This window comes from Carassius auratus, chromosome 15 (assembly GCF_003368295.1).
Source record: "Carassius auratus strain Wakin chromosome 15, ASM336829v1, whole genome shotgun sequence".
NCBI classification, from domain to species: domain Eukaryota; kingdom Metazoa; phylum Chordata; class Actinopteri; order Cypriniformes; family Cyprinidae; genus Carassius; species Carassius auratus.
The window spans coordinates 13158270-13177683 of record NC_039257.1 but is presented as its reverse complement, the minus strand read 5'-3'; the positions used below and the strand labels follow the sequence as shown (position 1 = coordinate 13177683).

The window sequence follows — 19414 nt, the reverse complement described above, 5'->3', positions numbered from 1 at the left end:
TATCCAACAGAGACAGACAGACAGACAGACACAGAGGCAGCTCAGACTCGGGGCTTATCCGCCACAAGAGTCCTGGTGCAGATGGAAGCGAGCCCTCAAACCCTCCTAGCAGCCACCACGGCATCTCAAAGGGTGTAAATAGCTCTTTCCCTGTACGTGACAGACACCAATTACCCGCTCTGATGATAGTATACTTGACATAAAACACCTCAAAGGCACACAAGACATAGACTGAGATTTTAAACGCAGGCCTGGTGCTTCAGGCTCTTTAATGGGTTGAAGGTGAAACTCACATTGCACGGTCAGGTAAGCTGAAGCAGAGGGGGAGATGCCCAGGCTGTTACTTGGGCTGCAGGTGTATTTCCCAGCATCCTCTGGCTTCACTCTGTAGATAATGAGGGTTCCGTCAATAAAGATGCGAACGCGGAGCTTCAGATCACTGCAGGGAAGAAAAGAGAGATGATCCGTTTGAAAAATATTATTAAACGTGTTTGTACACCGAGAAGAACTGAGGCTGTTAAAGTGTCTCATCATTGTGGCAGTCTGTTTCTGCCTCAGAGTGAGTAATAAAAAAGGTAATTGTGAGAAAGGTTTAAATGAAAGTTATACTTACTGATGAAAATTAAACATCAAAACAGTGACTAGAATTAAAGCTACATTTGATATAGCATATACTGTCGATGAAGAGCACAGTAAAGGGAAAGTCACAAGTATGACATTTAGAAAAATTGGATATAAAGCCACATTTGTGATAAATAAAATTGCAATTGTGATATATAAAGTCACAGTTATGAAAATTCTTATATAATAAAGGAAGAATGAGAAAGTCACAAATATGACATAATATAATTTTTTTTGTGAAAGTTACAATTTAAGAGTCACAAGTATGAGACTGAAATTTTGAGACTGACAAAACTCTGAGAGTAAAGTCACAGTTATGAGAAATAAAATTGTGAGACAATGTCAAAGTTATGAGAGTGTTAATGTTAATCTTAATTATGAGAAATCGATGTGACATTTGCAAGATATAAAAAGTTGCAACTGCATAATTACAGTTGCAATCATGGGAACTAGATACATTTGAGAGGTATAAAATTGCAGCTATTATCTAGACATATTTGTGAGTATAATATCACAATTACGAGACATAAAGTCACAGTTAAGGAAAAGAAAGACATATATAAGATATAAATATTAAAACTATTATTTATAATTGATGGGAAAATGGCATTCAGTTGAAATTTAGCTTCTTGACTTTGGCTTTGGTTAAAGTTAACTTTATCTATTTTTTTCATCAATAAACTTTGTTCTTTTCACAAAAATAAATAATAAAACAAAATGAAATAAAAAATAAAATAATTTGAGATTAGATCATATTTGGCAAACCCCCTGCAGTACTGTTTTAGACCCCCGTTAAAGACTTCATAATCTACAACCCTGAGGATGTATGTATGTCTGCAGACAAAAAAACAAATGTTGCTCTTTTGGTTAATTTTATAAATATCAGTGTCTACGAAAGTGTTTTTACACAAAGTGGTAAATTGGCCAGCAGTCTGAATATTCCCATGAACATCCTTCCGCCCCTCACAGTTCAATAGTACTGGAAACGGTTATTTCGAAACACTATTCTGGCCTGTTTCCACAGAGAGGAACAGACTACAGCCCTACATATAGAGGGTCAATACGGCCACGCTTGGGGGAGTCAGAACAGCTTCTGGCTTGGCTTCAGATGATCAGCATGTTTTTTTAGGCATGTGATGACACAAGCACAGTGTCACAAGATGTTCCCATCCTGGCACAAAAACCTGCTGTGTGCACCTCCGCGTCACTGCGCTAGCATTTGCCTTAATGCAGCTGTAGAGGGCTTGAGATTCAGGGATTCTGGGTCTAAAAATATATTAGGCTCTAATCTAAAACTGACAGACACACACACACAGCAACTCCTGTATTCAAGACTCTGAAACTTGGCACAGTAGTGAACTCGATCATAACTTTACTTCTTGAAGTAGACGTTGTCCTCCTCCCAGTACCAGGTATAGGTCAGGTTGCCAGGATACGCCTCTGCTTGGCACGTAAATTGGGCATTCTGGGATATGTTAACAGTGATGTTCTCAGGTGGTGACACGATGTATGGAGGACCTGGTGGAAGCAAACAGCGACAAGGGTTATAGACTGACAAATAAGCAAAAATCAAAACAGAAAAATAGGGTTATTGTTTAGACTAATGTGAGCTGTACATAAAGTTGCAATTGTGAGGGAAACAATTTTGAGAACATTTTGAGATAAAGTCACAGTTCTGAGATGTAATGTGTAAATCATAAGAAATATAATTGTAACTTTGAAGATATGAAGTCACAATTGAGAAAGTCACAATTGTCCAGTCATAATTGCAGTATGTGGAATTGACACATTTGCAAATTTGGGATTATAAAATGTTGCAAATTTGACAAGTAAATTTACATTTGCAAGAAATACATTTGAATTTATGAGATATAAAATCACATGTACACTATGAGACCCATTTACAGTTATGCACTGTTTTTACAAAATAATACTGTCACGTGTTTGTCAGAATAATTTTGTAAAAAATACAGAAAAATCTAAATTCATCACGGGTAGCTTTTCCACAAGCTGAAGTATATACTAATATACAAAAGGTACATAGAGTCATTCATGCAAACACAACGCACCCTCATGGTAACACACATGACGCAAAATAATGCAATAGATAGTTATTAAACAACAGCAGATGTAACATAAAATCCTAATGTATTCATCTGCTTACCCCCAGGCCATCCAAGATGTAGGTGACTTCGTTTCTTCAGTAAAACACAAAAGATGATTTTTAACTCAAACTGTTGCAGTCGTTCAGTCATAATATGGAAGAGGATGGGAATCAAGGAATCATCTTTGAGTCACATCTCAACCGTGCCTTCTGTTGAGAACGCACTCAGGACGCTCTCAGGACAGTTCAAACAGTTCAGACATTGCAGAAATGTGATTTTACTCAAAACCGTGATTCCCATCCACTTCCATTATATGTCTGACATACTGCGAGTGAAAGATGAGAGGAGGAGCGCAAAAATTAAACCCCGCCCTCTAGTCTATAGATCCTGCTTCCTCTTCCATTTGTTCTCTGGTTCTAGACTAACAATTCTAATCAAGAACAACTGATTACAACATAAGACTAATTACACAAAACAATAAACCAGTGACATGACCGGAAAACAAAAGAAAGAGGTAGCAAGAACTAAAAGAACAGAACTTTTAAAGCAGATCAAATAAACATACATAAACCAAACTGTGAAACACAACCCAAAACCTCTTTAGTATTCATATTACATTTATGTGCAACTTAAATTGTCTAAATGACAACCTGTAAACTCAATGCTAACAAGCTAGCATGCTACGCTAACATGTAAGAGTGGTTATACTTTCAAAACAGTGTGACAGTGTGCCAGCCATTTGCCTGCTAACTTTCTGTTTCTTGCCGTATTTGCTGCAAGTGCAAACACATTTAATTTTTGTTTATATACACAAGGGAAAGAAATTATTGTCTGTGGTAATCAACTGCATGCCACAGATGTGGTATTCCTTGCAATTATCCTAATTCTCCTCCCATGTTTATGTGTGTACATAAACCTGTCTAATAAAGACAGCAAGGATACTACTTTCCCACAGAGAATATTATGCTTCCCACATGAGGCTGTCACTGAAATTGCCAATAGACTTTTAATTAGACGTGTGGGTAGGCAGGAATACTGTTGTGACACTCGGACCGCTGTGAGATTTGTGGCTGCTCTGCAGAAAGATCCAGCATGAGTGCTACTCTTTGCACAAACAAACCCATGACTGGCTGTGAAATATCTTCTAATCTTAATGCATGGACTATGCTGAGAGCTTCCTGGATGTTTCCTTAATGTGCAGTAAATGACACGGCATCTAAGGGGATTATTGACAGTAGCGCAGCTTTGCTTATTAAAATGAAATCGCAAAAGGCATCACTTGAAAGCATCTAAAAATATCCCTGGCGTTGCTCGCACTCGTGTTATTGAAGCAGGTTTTAACTAGAGTGCCTCTCCAGAGGCTTCATGAGAATATTGCTTTTTGTAAAAACAATATTGCTAGTTTACTAAACAAAACAGCCCACGGCCAAGGCAATTTTGGCTCGGCACAGTTCATATGTGTCTCCATCTGACTCGTTGGTACTCAAATGAGAGCAGATTATCCTCTTATAGATCACTCCAACTAAAGCTCTAAATCCAGGTAGGGCAGATGATATTGCTTATACAGTACATATATACAGTATATATATATATATATATATATATATATATATATATATATATATATATATATATATATATATATATATATATACATATACATACATATACATATAGGGGTGTAACGGTTCACAAAATTCACGGTTCGGTTCGATACGATACACTGATGTCACGGTTCGGATCAGTTCGGTACGTTTTAGATACAGCAAAATGTAAAAACATCTCAACTTTTCAGAATGCCGCAAGCGCACCGCGGGTCATGTGACAAGAACTAACCAATCAGCTTCATCCTTTCCCGTAACAACGTTGAAAACTCAGCCAAGATGAAGGAACAGCTGATCATAGTTGTATATGGATTGCAATTTTGAAATAAATTTTAGTAGCACAGCTACTGCAAGCAATTTTTAGAGCTGCAAATCCATTTATCCTTTGCTGAAATTTCCGCGTCTCATGGAGAGAGCACGTCATTGTTGCTTTGCAAAGACAGACGCCTCATGAGCGCTTCTGCCCGAGCGCTTTGGAAAGGAGAAGAAAGACGTGCTTAGCGTTTTCCACGCATTTTTAGGCACGATATGTGAACAGCCTCTAAGGCGCTCGCTCACTCAGCACGCGCTGAAGGCTCGTTGCAAAATGTCTAATGCATTTAACAGACCCGAAATAGAAGATCCTCCAATAACCAACCATTATTCCCTGTAAGCTATAATGGTGTACTGGTGTCTAAATGCTGCGGGGATAGATTTTTGCGTGTATGTTTCTCCTTTTTTTTGTCTTTTCCCAGATACTGACACAATAAGGTGATGTCGGCGTAAATATATATATATATAAAAAAAATTTTTTTTATAATTAATTAGTCCAACGAACTGTTCGGTATACATGATGCGTACCGCGTACTGAACCGAAAGCCTCGTACCGAACGGTTCAATACGAATACGCGTATCGTTACACCCCTAATATATATATCTCAATATGATCAGATATTCAGTTTCAATGTTTATGTACTCGGAATGACTTAAATTGGTTAAGATTTAATCCATCAATTCAATTAAGCAGACATTGTTGCCAAGTGGATTCAAAAAGTATAATGCAAGTAAACATCTCACACCAAAACATGGCAAAATAAATCTAATGTCTTGGTCTCTTAGAAATGTATTGTCCAAGTAAAAAGCAAAAAAAAAACAAAAAAACAAAGCCATTAAAAATGGGTCTCCAATAGCCTATTTTTCGGGCCAGTGGAAGCCAGTACTTTAAATGGGCTGGGCAGGGATAATAGTTTTGGACCTTGGACCAAAATCAAGCTGCGTTTCCACCGTCGGGCCAGAAGTTCAATTTCGCTTCACTAAAACCTACCCTTTACATGCCTCTCAGGAACAACGTCATGCAAACCCATCATTTCACCAACAAAGAGAAGTTATCAAAAAACGAATAAATAATAAGACACAAGAACTAGCGCAATTACAAAATGAACATGAAAAAAGCAGCCATTTTTTTGCATGCTTTGTTAAAAATTACAAATCCAAAAGCACTGATGTTTTAAAATAATAAGTGATACAAGGATTGAAAATTAGTCACACAGAAATAAAGCAGTATGAACACAGACTACTTATTCAGTGGAGTCGCTTTCTGTTTATTTGTAGTCACAGTATATACATCACATTTAGAAAGAAAAATAATTTCTATGCTTTCTATATATGAGATACGCAGAGCTAAACTCTCTAGACGAGACTTATGACAGATAAAATATGTTACTAAAAAAACAATTCTGATAGAGAATAAGAAGTTGACGCCTGATTTCTTCAAGCGGTAATATTTACCATGTTTACTATGGTAGCATAAATGGCTAGCATGCATAGCCTTTTGGATCTCTTATAAATATTTCTGCCTTGTATAGTGATCATAATTCACATCAAATGAAGTTATTCTAAACACTCTCTGCTGTCTGAAAGTGAGTTTTGAACAAAAATGATTTTAAAAGTCTTGAGTGCTGGTGTTGTAGCTGTTAACTTTATGAAGTGATCCATGGCACTAACGCTCTCCAGACACAGAGAAACTCCATCTTTGTTCATAGCCATTCCTCTAGCCCCAGCTGGCCCGCTTTCCCCGTTGGCCCCAAGGAAGCACTGACGAGGCATCTAGCTTTCATGAATTAGCTTTCACTAATTAAGGGGGAAAAAAATTAATTGTTTTGAAATCATCCCAGATATATTGTTAATATTCAGTATATATTAGCAAGCTCTTAGCAGGTTATGTAGACAGTATGGACAAAAAGCTCCATGATGTTTCCTGGTGCTCTGTGATCACAAGTGTCCTCTAAATTCTCTGCTTCCCAGCGCAGGCTGTTTGTTAGCGTGCTGCTCTGTATTCACAGCCATGCTCCACTGCCATAAATCTGACTGCAGTGAAAGCCACAAAGCCAGTGACAGGCAGCTTGTTCATGTTTGCTGTCATACTGTACACGGCCCATGGATAATAAACTGAACCACTTCATCATTCTGTACTAACGCAGTGACCATATGGGGAGAGACTGTGGTACCAGTACCAAGTGCTGACTCAGAGCAAACAACCATTTTTCTATTTGCATGTGCATAAAATTCACACAATTATCAAACAGATCCCCTCATATCCATCTTGAAGGAGACCAGACAGGCAGATATTTTTCCAGGTGACGTTTGATCCATGGCTTAAATGGACCAGTGTGATGATGACGGATAATTTTTATCCCCTTTAGAGGAATAGTTCACCCAAAAATTTGAATATTTTCATAATTTACTCACCCTCATGTCGTTCCAAACCAAATGTTTGGAGCTTCCCAAATGCTGAACGCAAAAGAACATATTTTGAAGAATGCTGGTAACCAAACAGATGTTGGTACCCATTGCCTTCCATAGGGAAAGAAATACTATGTAAGTCATCTGGGAACCATTCATTGTTTGATTGGCATTCTTCAAAATATCATCTTCTGTGTTCAACATAAGAAAGAAAATTGTCATTTATGGGTGAACAATCCCTTTAAAATCATTATTTCAACTTGTTCTCAGAAGCCAGGCCAAAAGGTATGGAGGCCCATTTCTGCCATTTAAGAAAACAAAATGCTTTGGTAAATCATAATTATGAGATAAAATGTCATATGAGATTAAATATATATGAGATACTGAGTCATTGTTGAGATAAAACAAATGTAAAGTTATGATATACAAAGTCATAATTATAAAGTCCATTATAATAGTATACATTATGTACATTATACATAAAAATTTTTGTGGTGAAAATATATGCTGGTCCACATAATGAAAACAGAAGAGAATGAGAGTGTACAAGACATGAGAGGTAACTGTAAACCTGCAGTATATCACCTCCATCACTCCTAGCAGGGCTGTAAACAGCTTCTACCGGAAGGCTCCATTAGGAGCTGAGTGACAGGAAGTGATCTACGCAGATGGAGCGGACTGAGCATATTGACTGCGGCTGATGTGCTTACACAGAGTGACGAGACGGAAAGACCAGACTCTGACAACATTGATGTGTCCATACACAGATTCACTGAAAGAGACTAATTAACCAGGGAGCACAGAGGGCTTTGCACCTTTTCACCTAGTATCGACAGGACGCGATGACCACAGTAGCGAGAAAAGGACAAATATTGACAGTGAAGGACACTTGCTTGCTCCTGCAGGGTTTCTGCAGGATTTTTAAGACCTGCACAAATAAAATGATTACCATATAAGCGAGGTAGGGCAATGTGTATAGTATCATATTAAACTGTAAAATTACTGTAAAAAGCATAATTTACAGTACAGTTCAGATGCAAGTTTTCACAAAAACTAAAAGTTTTCTAAATGATGACATTTCAGCCTTTAAACCATTTTTAAGAAAATGCATGAGTCAGAAGTATTAATCATTATTTTAATAACATTATATTACATGGTATACTTTAACCTGCAGTTACAAATGCATAAATAATTAGAAATGCACCGATTGTAATTTTCTTATTTCTGATTTTTTTTTTTTTGAAACCGATACCGATTTTTGAAGATTCCGATTTTTTTCTTCTTCTAAGTGCTATAATTGACAGCATATACAAACAGAAACCTACTTTTGTTCAACGCAAAGTTTTATTTTCATAAAAAAAAAAAAACTAAAGTAAAATGTCAGTAATAAAATAAGAAAAAAAAATGCAAACAACAGCACAAATAAATGCAATAGAATAAAGAGAGCTAATAAACAATAATAGAAAATACTATTAAAAAGTTTTTCAGGGTTTTTATTCAGGTAAGAAACACTACAGAAATTAAAGTAATCATATTAAAATTGTTATCAAATTAAATTTCTGTAGTCTTCATTGTAAAAATGTTATACAAACTAATGCTTACCATTAAAGTTATAAAACGTATTTAGTCAAGATCAGGAACTGATTTTGTCTTTTGTTCTTTGATTAACAATGACAGACAGCAGCAGAGATATTGGACAGCATTCCCTTTAAAAGTTTATCCACAGACCCAATTTACTGTTACACAACATGCGTTCTCTTTCTCATCTATTTAACGTTTTAAAACTGACTTTGTTTAACTTGATAGTTGATACCCGCCAAAACAGTCATTTTTCCATAATCTTGTATCAATTTGAACGTTTTAGCATAGTTAGCCACTCATTTTGGTATTTGTGGCTCACGAGCAGTTGGAGACTGAGCGCAGCTATTGCGCTCCATTAATATAAATCAGTGGTGGTGCATGCGCTTTTGGTGTAAGTGCGAAACTTGAGGAAATTACTAAAATAATGCACAATAAAAGCACTATTTAACCCAGTGGTTCTCAATTCCAGTTGTCGCGCCCCCCTTCTCGGCATATTTTGTATGTTTCTCTTATGGCTTCAGACGTTTATTCTATTCGTAAAACTCTGCGTGTTTTCAGGGTAAAAACATGGGTAAATTTTTGCATTGGTCTGAACTCTGAACAAAACAACAGTTGTATTGAAAATGTACATACACAAAGCACCACTCAAATTTCATAGAGTTTTTAAGTTTAATAGTAAAATTCAGCCATATCGCATTTCTGGTCTTTCCGTCACCAAATTTACAACCTCGCAAAATCATAATTAAGACTTTCTTGTGCAATTTAAGACTTTTTAAGGCCTTAAATTTGACACAACTAAATTTAAGACTATTTAAGACCCCGTGGAAACCCTGCTCTCCTGACTAGTAAAAGACGTTTTCTTTTTGTGTATAAATGTGCTTGTTTATTGTGTATGTATCTCTTTGCTAGAGAAGGAAAATCAATGGTTATGTGTTGTATGTGTGTCACAATATACCGGTTTTGGCGATAATCACAATATTTAAATTGAACAGGACACTTATGATAACATGACATGCAAATAACCTACTCCAGTGCCAGTGCCTGGTTGACCTCCTAGGTGACAGTATTGCACCTTAACGACACCTGCTAAACAAGGAGACACACCTGATTTTCATGGGATGAAAATGGGATATAAAGAACTCATCCGACACACCTTCACTCTCTTCCAATGAAGCAAAGTGAAGCCGCCAATGGCTCAATAGGGCGCTGCCATATTGCGCTGATTTGGGACCAGAGTCTGTGCAGTAGAGAGTGAAGTGGAGCCTCGTCCTGCCCACACTCCAATTGCAAGCACACACTCCTGACACTTTTGTCAGGATTGCTCCAATTTTTATCCGCTGTTTGCCATAGAAGAGGCTTGTGTTGAAATAAGGTTAATACAACTCCAGTCTTCTCCTTAAAATCCTGAAGTCAGTTGCCGCCAACAAGTTAAAAAACAAATACTTGTTTTTTACATCAGCGTAATAAAAACTACATAAAATTATGAAAACCATCTTTGGAAAAAAATTATTTAAAGTGAAATGTAATTATTTAGTTTCTCTCACGCCTCATTAGATTACATTGAGAGGGCGGGGTTCATGACCTTTACTGGGACCAGCCACCTTTGGGCGATCAAAATGATCTGACTTCACTTTTGAAGGCTAGTGCGGCTCGCTTGGTTGCAACACAGACATTGCTATCCGTGGATGCTCACCTTGCACCAGAAGGCGGGTGGTGTGTAGCGCCTCCCCCTGGTCACTGTGGGCACGGCAGCTGTAGGCCCCCCGGTCTTCCCGCGTGATGGCCTGCACCGTTAGACTGCCGTCACTCACCTGTACAAACGGTATATATGTATTAAACATGGGTTACACAAAATGGACAAAATGGTTAAAAATCAGTGTGGTAACAATTTGGCTTAGCATGTCACTAATATGCATTGAGTTCTTTATATCCCATTTTCATCCCATGAAGACATAAAGGGCCAGAAGGAGATTTTTTTTTTACAAAGTATATTTTATACTACTGTACATTTTACATACTGTATTACAATATTAATTAATATTAATATTAATTAATTATGCTTCATGTATTTTCCCCCATTTTCTACTTTATCAATACGTTTTATCAAGTGATTTACAGTAAAAACATTAAAACATCTTTAAATCATGATGATCTATATAATATAATATAATATAATATAATATAATATAATATAATATAATATAATATAATATAATATAATATGATAAATACATTTTCAAATAATGCGAACATTGAATTTAATTTTGGACTTTCTAAAGACATTTTTTTCTGGAAATTGATAGCACTATTTTTAGCATACGTACTTCTTCATGCGTTCATACATCTTCAACATTTCTGCGGTAATATTTTTATACACAGCATAAATTAGTCTTTGTATGTGACATTAATTTTTTAAAAGTCCATGCCATGAAAAACTTTGAAAACCTCTGCATCAAAATAATCAACAAAATAATCATTTATTATGCATTTATTGCTGCATATATTTGTTTACTTTTTACCATATTCAATCTTCATTCAATATAAACAAAATATTGCTACAATTAAAATAAAATACATTTATAAAATAGATAAAAAATGTAATACAATATTATTATACATATATAAAATATCATTATAATATAATTAACATTAAATAATATAAAGTATAAAAATAATGTTCAGATAATATATATTTAATTTATTAATTAAATTTATTAATAGTTTAAAATTAATATTTGAATTTAATTTTAAAGCACATTTTCAGAAATCAGATATCAAGTGTAATTTATAAAATAGTTTCAAATTAATTTAATTTAAAAAATGCCTTTTCAAAAATCAGATTTCAAACCAAGTGTAAAAAGAAATTGTTTATAGTTTTGCTTGTGCGCTTCGTAACAAATCAATCAAATTAAATCAGCATCCCCAAATGAGATTAAAAGTGCAGCTGCATATTCCGAAACAACACATGGAAGACATGAAATAGTTCCCTGCAAGGACATTTTGGAAGGAGTGGGTCGAGCCTTATTCTCTGCACGTCGATAGCTTTAGCCAGAGGAGACTGGCCTTATTGTTCCTCCCACACAATATCCCAAGGTGTGTCAAATCCTCCCGGCCTGTTCCATCACCATCCTGTCGCTGACAAACACGTCACACTGATGACCCAGACGAGAGCAGATAATAAACTCTCTCAAACACTGTGTGTGTGCGAAGAGCTTTATTTAAACACACACTGCTGTGGAGGAGGGCAGGGTGAGAAACAAGCTCTGTGCATCGAGACGAGACTTCTGTGCCTCTTGCTCTTTAGCGTGTGTATTCCTTCTCCACATTCCTCCATTTCTCTACCTTCTAGCCATGGAAGCAAGGAAAATAATGGAGGACCACCGGCCTCCACACCACTGTTCTCAAAGGTGAGGTCACGACACACTTCTTTTGAGTAAATGTCTGGGACTGTGGCCGGTTAGCAGTGGGAACGGCTTTTAAAAGTAAGAGCCGAAGCTGAGTGCTTTCCCCCTACAGAAGAAATTATTTAATATAGATTTGATACAATCTAATTGCAGCTAAATCAAGATGGGCAATTTACTAAATGTGATGTGGAATTTCCTAACCTTCTGCTAACATTCACATTCACTGACAAAAATCAAGCGCAAATTTTTCTGCAGAGCGTCAGGGATTAAGCGTACAATGACCCCCAACAAAGTATATTTCGCACACTTAGGCCACTCATAAAAAGCTATGTATACATATGATATTTTGTATCATTTTGGACAACACGTCTTATGTTTTGCACATTTGTATAATACTACTTAACATTCAGTGTGTAATAATGTAAAAATGTCTAATAACTTCTAATGTTGATATTTTTATATACAGTGGTGGCCAAAGGTGTTAGAACACTTGGCATATTTAAGAGGTTTCTATTGTTTTTGATGATTTGGCCATTATAATACCCATAAAATGAACTATTGCCGGAATTTCCTGAGACAGAAGGAATATGCAGGAACACTGAAAATGATGGACTTGCCGCCTCAAATCTGGACCTCAAATAAACTGGACACATCTTTTTTACATTCTAAGGAGCGATGAGTTGCATTAGGCATGGGATAACATTAATGTTAAAGTTCTCTGGAAATATATTGACACTATGCCAGAGAGATTTGCTACTGTAATTGCTGTAAAAGGTGGACATACCAAATATTAAAGTTAAAAGTGGATAAAAACAGTACAACTCACTTAGAACAACAATCTGCATGTTTCAGAAACATTATGAAATTAAATCATGTTTTGGAGGCAAAAAAGGTCAATATTTTCAGATTTGCCAGGTGTTCGAACAATTTTGGCCACCACTGTAAAGGCATACACATTCTAATTAACAATAAATGTATTTTTTATAAATAAATAAAAAAGCTGCAAACTATAATAATAATAATAATAAATCACATAATATTTAATTAATTATTTTTTGTAATGTTTTGTTTGAAGGGCTTGCTACAATAATAAATAAACTGGGTTTGAGACAAACGTGATCTTAAGGGAATACACTGCAGGGCCGTGGCGTGAAGGAGGAGAAGAGTAGCCACGGAGGGAATAACCTTGCTAAGAGCGGTCATGAAGGAAAAACAGCAGCCAGCCAACACTTCCTGTTCAATGTTCATCAATCGCCGGTGAGCGAGAATGGCAGGAAGAATAGGGTAAATGGCACTCAAACACGCCTCGTGTAAAGGCTAGCTGTGACCAAAAGCATACTGGGAAATGCAAAAAAAAAGAAGAGCACGGCGAACAGAGGTGGTGCAGGTGGCTAGTCTAAAACAGATGAAAGTGAACATTCAGATGTAAGACAGAAGCGGCTACACTGTCTCTCTTGTCTTTTATTTGTCTGTTTCCTCAGGGATCGCTCTTCTGATGTGCTGAGAGGCAATGCCTACTGAAGCCAGACTGACTGCCTGTTCTGTCAAATCCTGCACCGCTTCCTCCCTCGCAACCCGCATGCAGTGTAAGGTGGAAACACGCTTGTCAGTTTTTCTCCATTCCCAGTGCAGGCGTGTGCTTTTCAACTGTCAGACCCCCGACACAGGCCCTGACTGACAGAGCCTTTTCTTACAAATAGCTAGTGATGATTCATGCTTCCGTTTCCAAAAGAAAAATGAGACAGTACAATTCACTGCAGATCAAATTCATGGCTAGACTAAATTCATACTGGCTTTATTTGGAGACAAAAAGTACATTGTCAATTTCTACTTTATTATTATGCTCTTTTACAATGTCTTGAATTTGTTTTGGAGGTGTACTAGAACATGCTCTCATGTTTGGTGTTTCAAAAAATGCATTATTTTTTTACAGAATTTGCATAATTACAATTTCTTTCTCTCCAGCCTTGCACAAACAGCTTGATTAGTTCCAGGTTTGTTGAACACCCACCTTCCAAAAAACTAGATGTGTCGTGATTGGTTAGTTATCCCAGTGCGTTGTGACTGGCGAACAGTTTGGACAGTGTTTCAGTATTGCCAAAGCAGCAAGTTCCGTCTGCAATATTTTGCAATATTGACGTATAGTTAAGGATGGCGTCAATATTGCTATATCAGTTTGAGCCAGATTCAGACTAGGGCTGTGCATTTAATCAAAATCAGGGTGAGCACAGCATGTATCTGAGCGCGCACCTGGTTTTATGTGTATATTAATGTGTATTAATGTGCTTTTGCTCTACAATAATGTGCTCTCACTGCTTCTGCACCACCTAAACATACTGTAAATGCACTGCAGATGGAGTATGTGTGAATATATTTCAACACCTGAGGAACCGCTACAATGTGCTCTATGACCAATGCATGGCCAAAATAAAAAAAAAATACATTTTGCCATATGTCTAGACATTTTGTCACACTTAGTGATTATATTGACTTATGTCTGTTCTAGAAACATGTTACAACTTTTTGATAAAGCTCTAATTGGTTTTCTTTTGGAAATGTTTCATGACGGTAAAGCATGTGTGTGTGTTAAAATAGTAATTAAAATCGCAAAATTGATCAGAAATCGTGATCTTTTTTTTCACACAGCCCTAATTCAGACCCAGAAAGAGGACTGCGCAGAACCATTGTAAGCACGATTATTGCAAGACATATTAGAGTGGTAACGTTTTAGTTTTTTGGGGCTAAATCAGCTTTAAGATAGAATGTCAACAACCGCCTAGAAAATAACTGCATTTACTATGTACAAATAAGGTTGTATGTATTATTTTTATTGTTATAGAATTCTAACATTATTACATGAATTGCAGTGAAACTGTTATACAGATTAATTTATTTATACCATAGTCCAGTGTTTCCCAGGTGGCATATATATGCAACTTCATTCTCTGCCAGCAGGAGGCACTGTTGGAGAGGTAAAAATCAAGTTTTCCCTAGTAACGGCTGACGAGATGCACATTAGAGGTCTTCACGGGTCCAAAAATTCATGCCTGAACCCGACAGAGACCCGTAATGTACTACACCGAACCGACCATGACCCGTCTAATATTTCAAAAGCTGGACCCGGACCCGTGTAGATCCGAGAAATGTCTACCCGGACCCGTATATTATTTGAAATCTAGACCCGAACCCGCCAGGAAGACACAGACCCGACTGGATCCGACGTTCACATTTTCCACCTTAAATTGCTATTACAAGTAAATAAACCTGTTGCGAAGAATACAGCTTTTTGTCTTACCTAATTTAAAGAGCCGTAGTCTCTCTTCCTTGTACCCGACTGCTTGTGATGCATTACAATCCTCCGACAAGAAAGTTATCCATGTTTTTCATCTCGTTATTCCAAGTCCAAGCTGAATCCACTCATTATTTCAGCTTCAAAAGTCCACTTGATGTCACGGTGACGGATGACAAATGCTACTGTGCACATGTACATTCTGACTCGAGTTAATTCGCTTAATAACTTAGACTGTTTGCCTTTTGAACTATAATAACGATCGCTCGTGCAATGCCATGGCCGCTGACGTTATTTATTTACTATCATCTGATCTCTGTCTGTGCTCTCTGCTCAGCATCGAGTCTGAATCTGAACCACTAAAACTTTAAGATTAAACGGTTCATTTATAATTTTATAAAAATGGGAGAAAATGTAAAACGCGGTTTGGCATTCCAAGTGTCCCTCACTGGTTGCCATAGAAACATGAAAGGCGCTTGAGACTGCACATGCGTGCTAGCTGTATCAACCTAAAATGCTTTAACGCAATTTGAGCGTAATAGAAAACATTAATGTGACAGTTCACCTCAGATTGTGTTGCTGATTTGAAATATATTAAATATGAGTGTGTCAAGTCTGCAAGCATTAATACCGTGCGTGCACTTGTATATTAACTCTGAGTGTGCAAGCAAGAGAGAGAGAGAGAGATCACTTTTTTTTGGCTCACTCTTTTCTTTTCCTAATTTTACAAGTTGCAAGTTACAAAAAACACAAGCAGTCTTTGATCACGGCCGGATGTTCTTCGAGTCAGATGACTCCTATCGGCGATCGCACGGGTATTACACACAATGTTAAACAGACCCGGGACGGTGGGACCCGAGGTAATAGATTCGGACCCGACCCGGCTGATGATTTAAAATATAGACCCGAACCCGTACGGGGATATTTTAATGATATTCTAATGGGCCGCTTTGTGATATCACAAAACCTGGAAAATAAACGTTGTAGTCCAAACGAGCCGTTCGTTGTAGTTCTTGAGAAGCAATTTTTTTAAATGAAATATCTCCCTTTGGATTTGACTTTGAGATTTGTAAGTTTGAAGATCATTTTTATGCCCAAACATACACACATCAAATTGACTAAAATTCAATAGGACCCCTTTAAAGGGACAATAAGTAACTTTTTAGGTATTTTATTATCTAAAATCAATATTTTTATTCATAAATATGCCCTCAATGGTGTACAAATACCTATGCCAATGTTTAAACTAATCCTTGTAAATGAAGAATTTATTATCTTTATATACATGGGACGGGTAGGTCGACGGAGGCTTCCATGTAGTTCCGCCATCTTGCAAAACTATAATAGCAGAGAGGGACAAAAAGTACTAAGCCAACGCGTTTCCACAGCGCGTTTTCGGTCAGAGCCAGAAACGCAGGTGCAGAGCAGTGAGAGGCGCTTGAAACTGCACCGGAAAGTTTAAAAGTCTGGATTGCATTCTTATTATGGACCATACATATGCCGCGCCACAGGAGAAGAAAACATCGTCGCCAAAACAGTCAAAAATAGAACGTAAAAGGAAACGTGACCGTAGATTACAGAAAACAAGAGTTAATGTCGGGGAAGCTTTTTCTAGGTGGAAAGAGCTAATGCTTGATAAAGATTTCAAAAGAGACGCTGAAGTGGCCAGTTTTCTTCTCGACAGGTAAGTCAGTGTTACAATCTATATTATAAGATTTTTTTTATATCTAACAATGCACATTATTCAGAAAATATAACGAATAAAAAAGACATAACTACTAATTACAATATTTCATGTTTTCCACAGTCAGTAATTCATACTGTAACATTCGTTTGTTAGTTGTCATGTTGCAGTTTGTTTGAAATAACACACCTGTTCACCTGAAGGAAAACTCGACGAAGTGCTATTAGAAGACATCCTGTCAAAGCTTTTTGGTACATATCGCCTACCGTAGATGCAACGCGCATTTGAAAAAGCGAGGCGCTGGAGAGCAAAATTAGTTTGAATGCAAAATACAATTTCACCACTAGATGGGAGTAATTCCTACTTAGTGTCCCTTTAAGGCAGCAGCTAACCGAAACGAAAGTGCTCAAACTGCAGAGAAAAAGGTTTTCTCACACACAATTGGTTTTGTCTTATTAAAATATATAATATAATTTTATTCACATAATATATATATTGAATTAAGTTTAATTTAATTTCATCTCATTTCTTTTTATTTTCTTGGTTTGTGCATCAACCTTTTTTTATTAAATATCTTATTCTCACCAAGGTTTTTACAGTAATAACAATTGTGAAATATTATTACAATTTAAAATAACTGTTTTCTATTTTAATATATTTCCGAATGTAATATATTCCTGTGATTTCAAAGCTGAAATTTCAGCATCACCACTTTAGTCTTTAGTGTCACTTCAGAAATCATTCTAATATTCTGATTTGGTGCGCAAACTATGAAAGGCCATTTCTGTGACAGCATAAATAAATAATACGATTTATAAGTAATAATAATAATAATAAACCTTATTGTGACTTTTTAGTTAAATTTTTTAGTTTTAAATTTGAAAAACAAAAAACTTTTTCTCTCACAATTCATTCCACCATGGAATAAAAAAGATTTCCAAGATATGACTTTTTCTTCTCTTTTTCCACAGAATTGCAAGTTTATGGCATTCCTGTGTTTATATCTTGCAATTATCAGAACTGAGAGATAACAAAATTCCAAATAGATAAAAAGTTGCAGTTATTTTTTGAAGTTTGCAATTACTGCTTAGTATTTTTTGTGGAAAATGTGATGTTTTATTCTCAAGCAAATTAATATTGTTTTCAGGGTGTTCAGATATTTCTAAAGGAAAACAAGTCAAAAATGCTGATTAAGAAAGAGAATTCAACCCACTTACCATGTATTTCTTGTTGCTGGTCAGCTGATCCCCCTCTCTCAGCCAGGTGACCACCGGCTTGGGGTTTCCAAAGGCAGTGCAGGTCAGAGTAATGCTGCCACCCTCCCTCGCCTCCACGTACTGCGGTGGCGTGTCCGTGAACGTAGGGGGCGCTGGGAGAGAAACAAAGACATGACAAGTTGAGTCTAGATTTTTTCATATTTAATAATCTCAACCCTCTTTGATGTAATTCAGGCCTCCTTTTTAATGAAAGCCAATGGTGTTGTATTGCCACCAATACTGTACATCTGATTACACTGGATGTGTAGAACTTTGCAAATGATGATCATTCCATTTCAGCATAATTTTGCATAATCACACTTATGTGTACCTATTTATCAAGTGCTAAAACAAGTCTCTAGGAATATGCATTGAGCACTTTCAGCAATTAAATCCTAACTTACTCTGCATGTGGGTCACCATTAGCCTATAGCAGTTTTGCTTTCAACAGCACAAACACCTGGTCAAAAACAAACAAAGCAAGCATTTAATGCCTCTGAACATCTGTCCATCTGTGCCCACCATGAGCTTTTTCATCCACACTACAATCTGTTGCAGGTTAACACAAGGGAGAAGAATTTATAGTCCAAAACGTCTAGCTGAGATCAGCATCAAATCACTAAAAATATGTATTCCCTAAGGATGGGTCACAGTGGTTGACTAATCCAACCACAAACTAGTTCACTGTTGAGGTCGACTAGTTTGTTTTTTATTTTTTTCATGCATTTCTTTTTAGTTTTTTTAGTTTTAGCGCTAGTGCTAATTAATGTGCTGACAGCAGGTCAAGAAGTTTTCACAGAAAAAACCTTTCAGAAAACGTGCGTTTTAAAGGGATAGTTCAGTCAAAAATGAAAATTACCAAATGATTTACTTACCCTCCTAGGTGTATATGACTTTTTTTCAGACAAATATAATATAATCAAGCCTTACAGAGGTCGAGTTCCAAGCCTTACAGAGGTCGAGTACCATCCATCATAAAAAGTACTCCACACCGGTCTGGGGGGTGGGGGGAATATGATAATGTAATAGTCCCATGAGAACCAAGCTTTGTTTACAGTAAAGGAAAACAAGTCTCCTCTGACATATTTCTTTAAAAAATCCTTGTTTTGTACTTCTAATTCATGACTGGTGTTTTGTTTTGCTCTGTTC

At 36.7% G+C, this 19414-nt stretch overlaps 1 protein-coding gene across 7 annotated transcripts in view; it reads right to left on the bottom strand.

Moving 5' to 3' along the window:
- The window catches only part of LOC113115162 (protein turtle homolog B-like), an 81014-nt gene that overhangs the window by 18044 nt on the left and 43556 nt on the right, over positions 1-19414 (bottom strand). For all 7 annotated transcript variants that reach the window (XR_003293837.1, XM_026282508.1, XM_026282510.1 and 4 more), the window contains exons 4-7: positions 18227-18378; positions 10326-10443; positions 1998-2139; positions 294-439 (exon numbers count right to left, since the gene is read on the bottom strand). Coding sequence is in view for 6 of the 7 variants with exons in the window: in XM_026282508.1 (XP_026138293.1) it covers positions 294-439; positions 1998-2139; positions 10326-10443; positions 18227-18378 (558 nt within the window). In the remaining variant the exon portion in view is untranslated. The remainder of the gene's footprint in view (positions 1-293; positions 440-1997; positions 2140-10325; positions 10444-18226; positions 18379-19414) is intronic.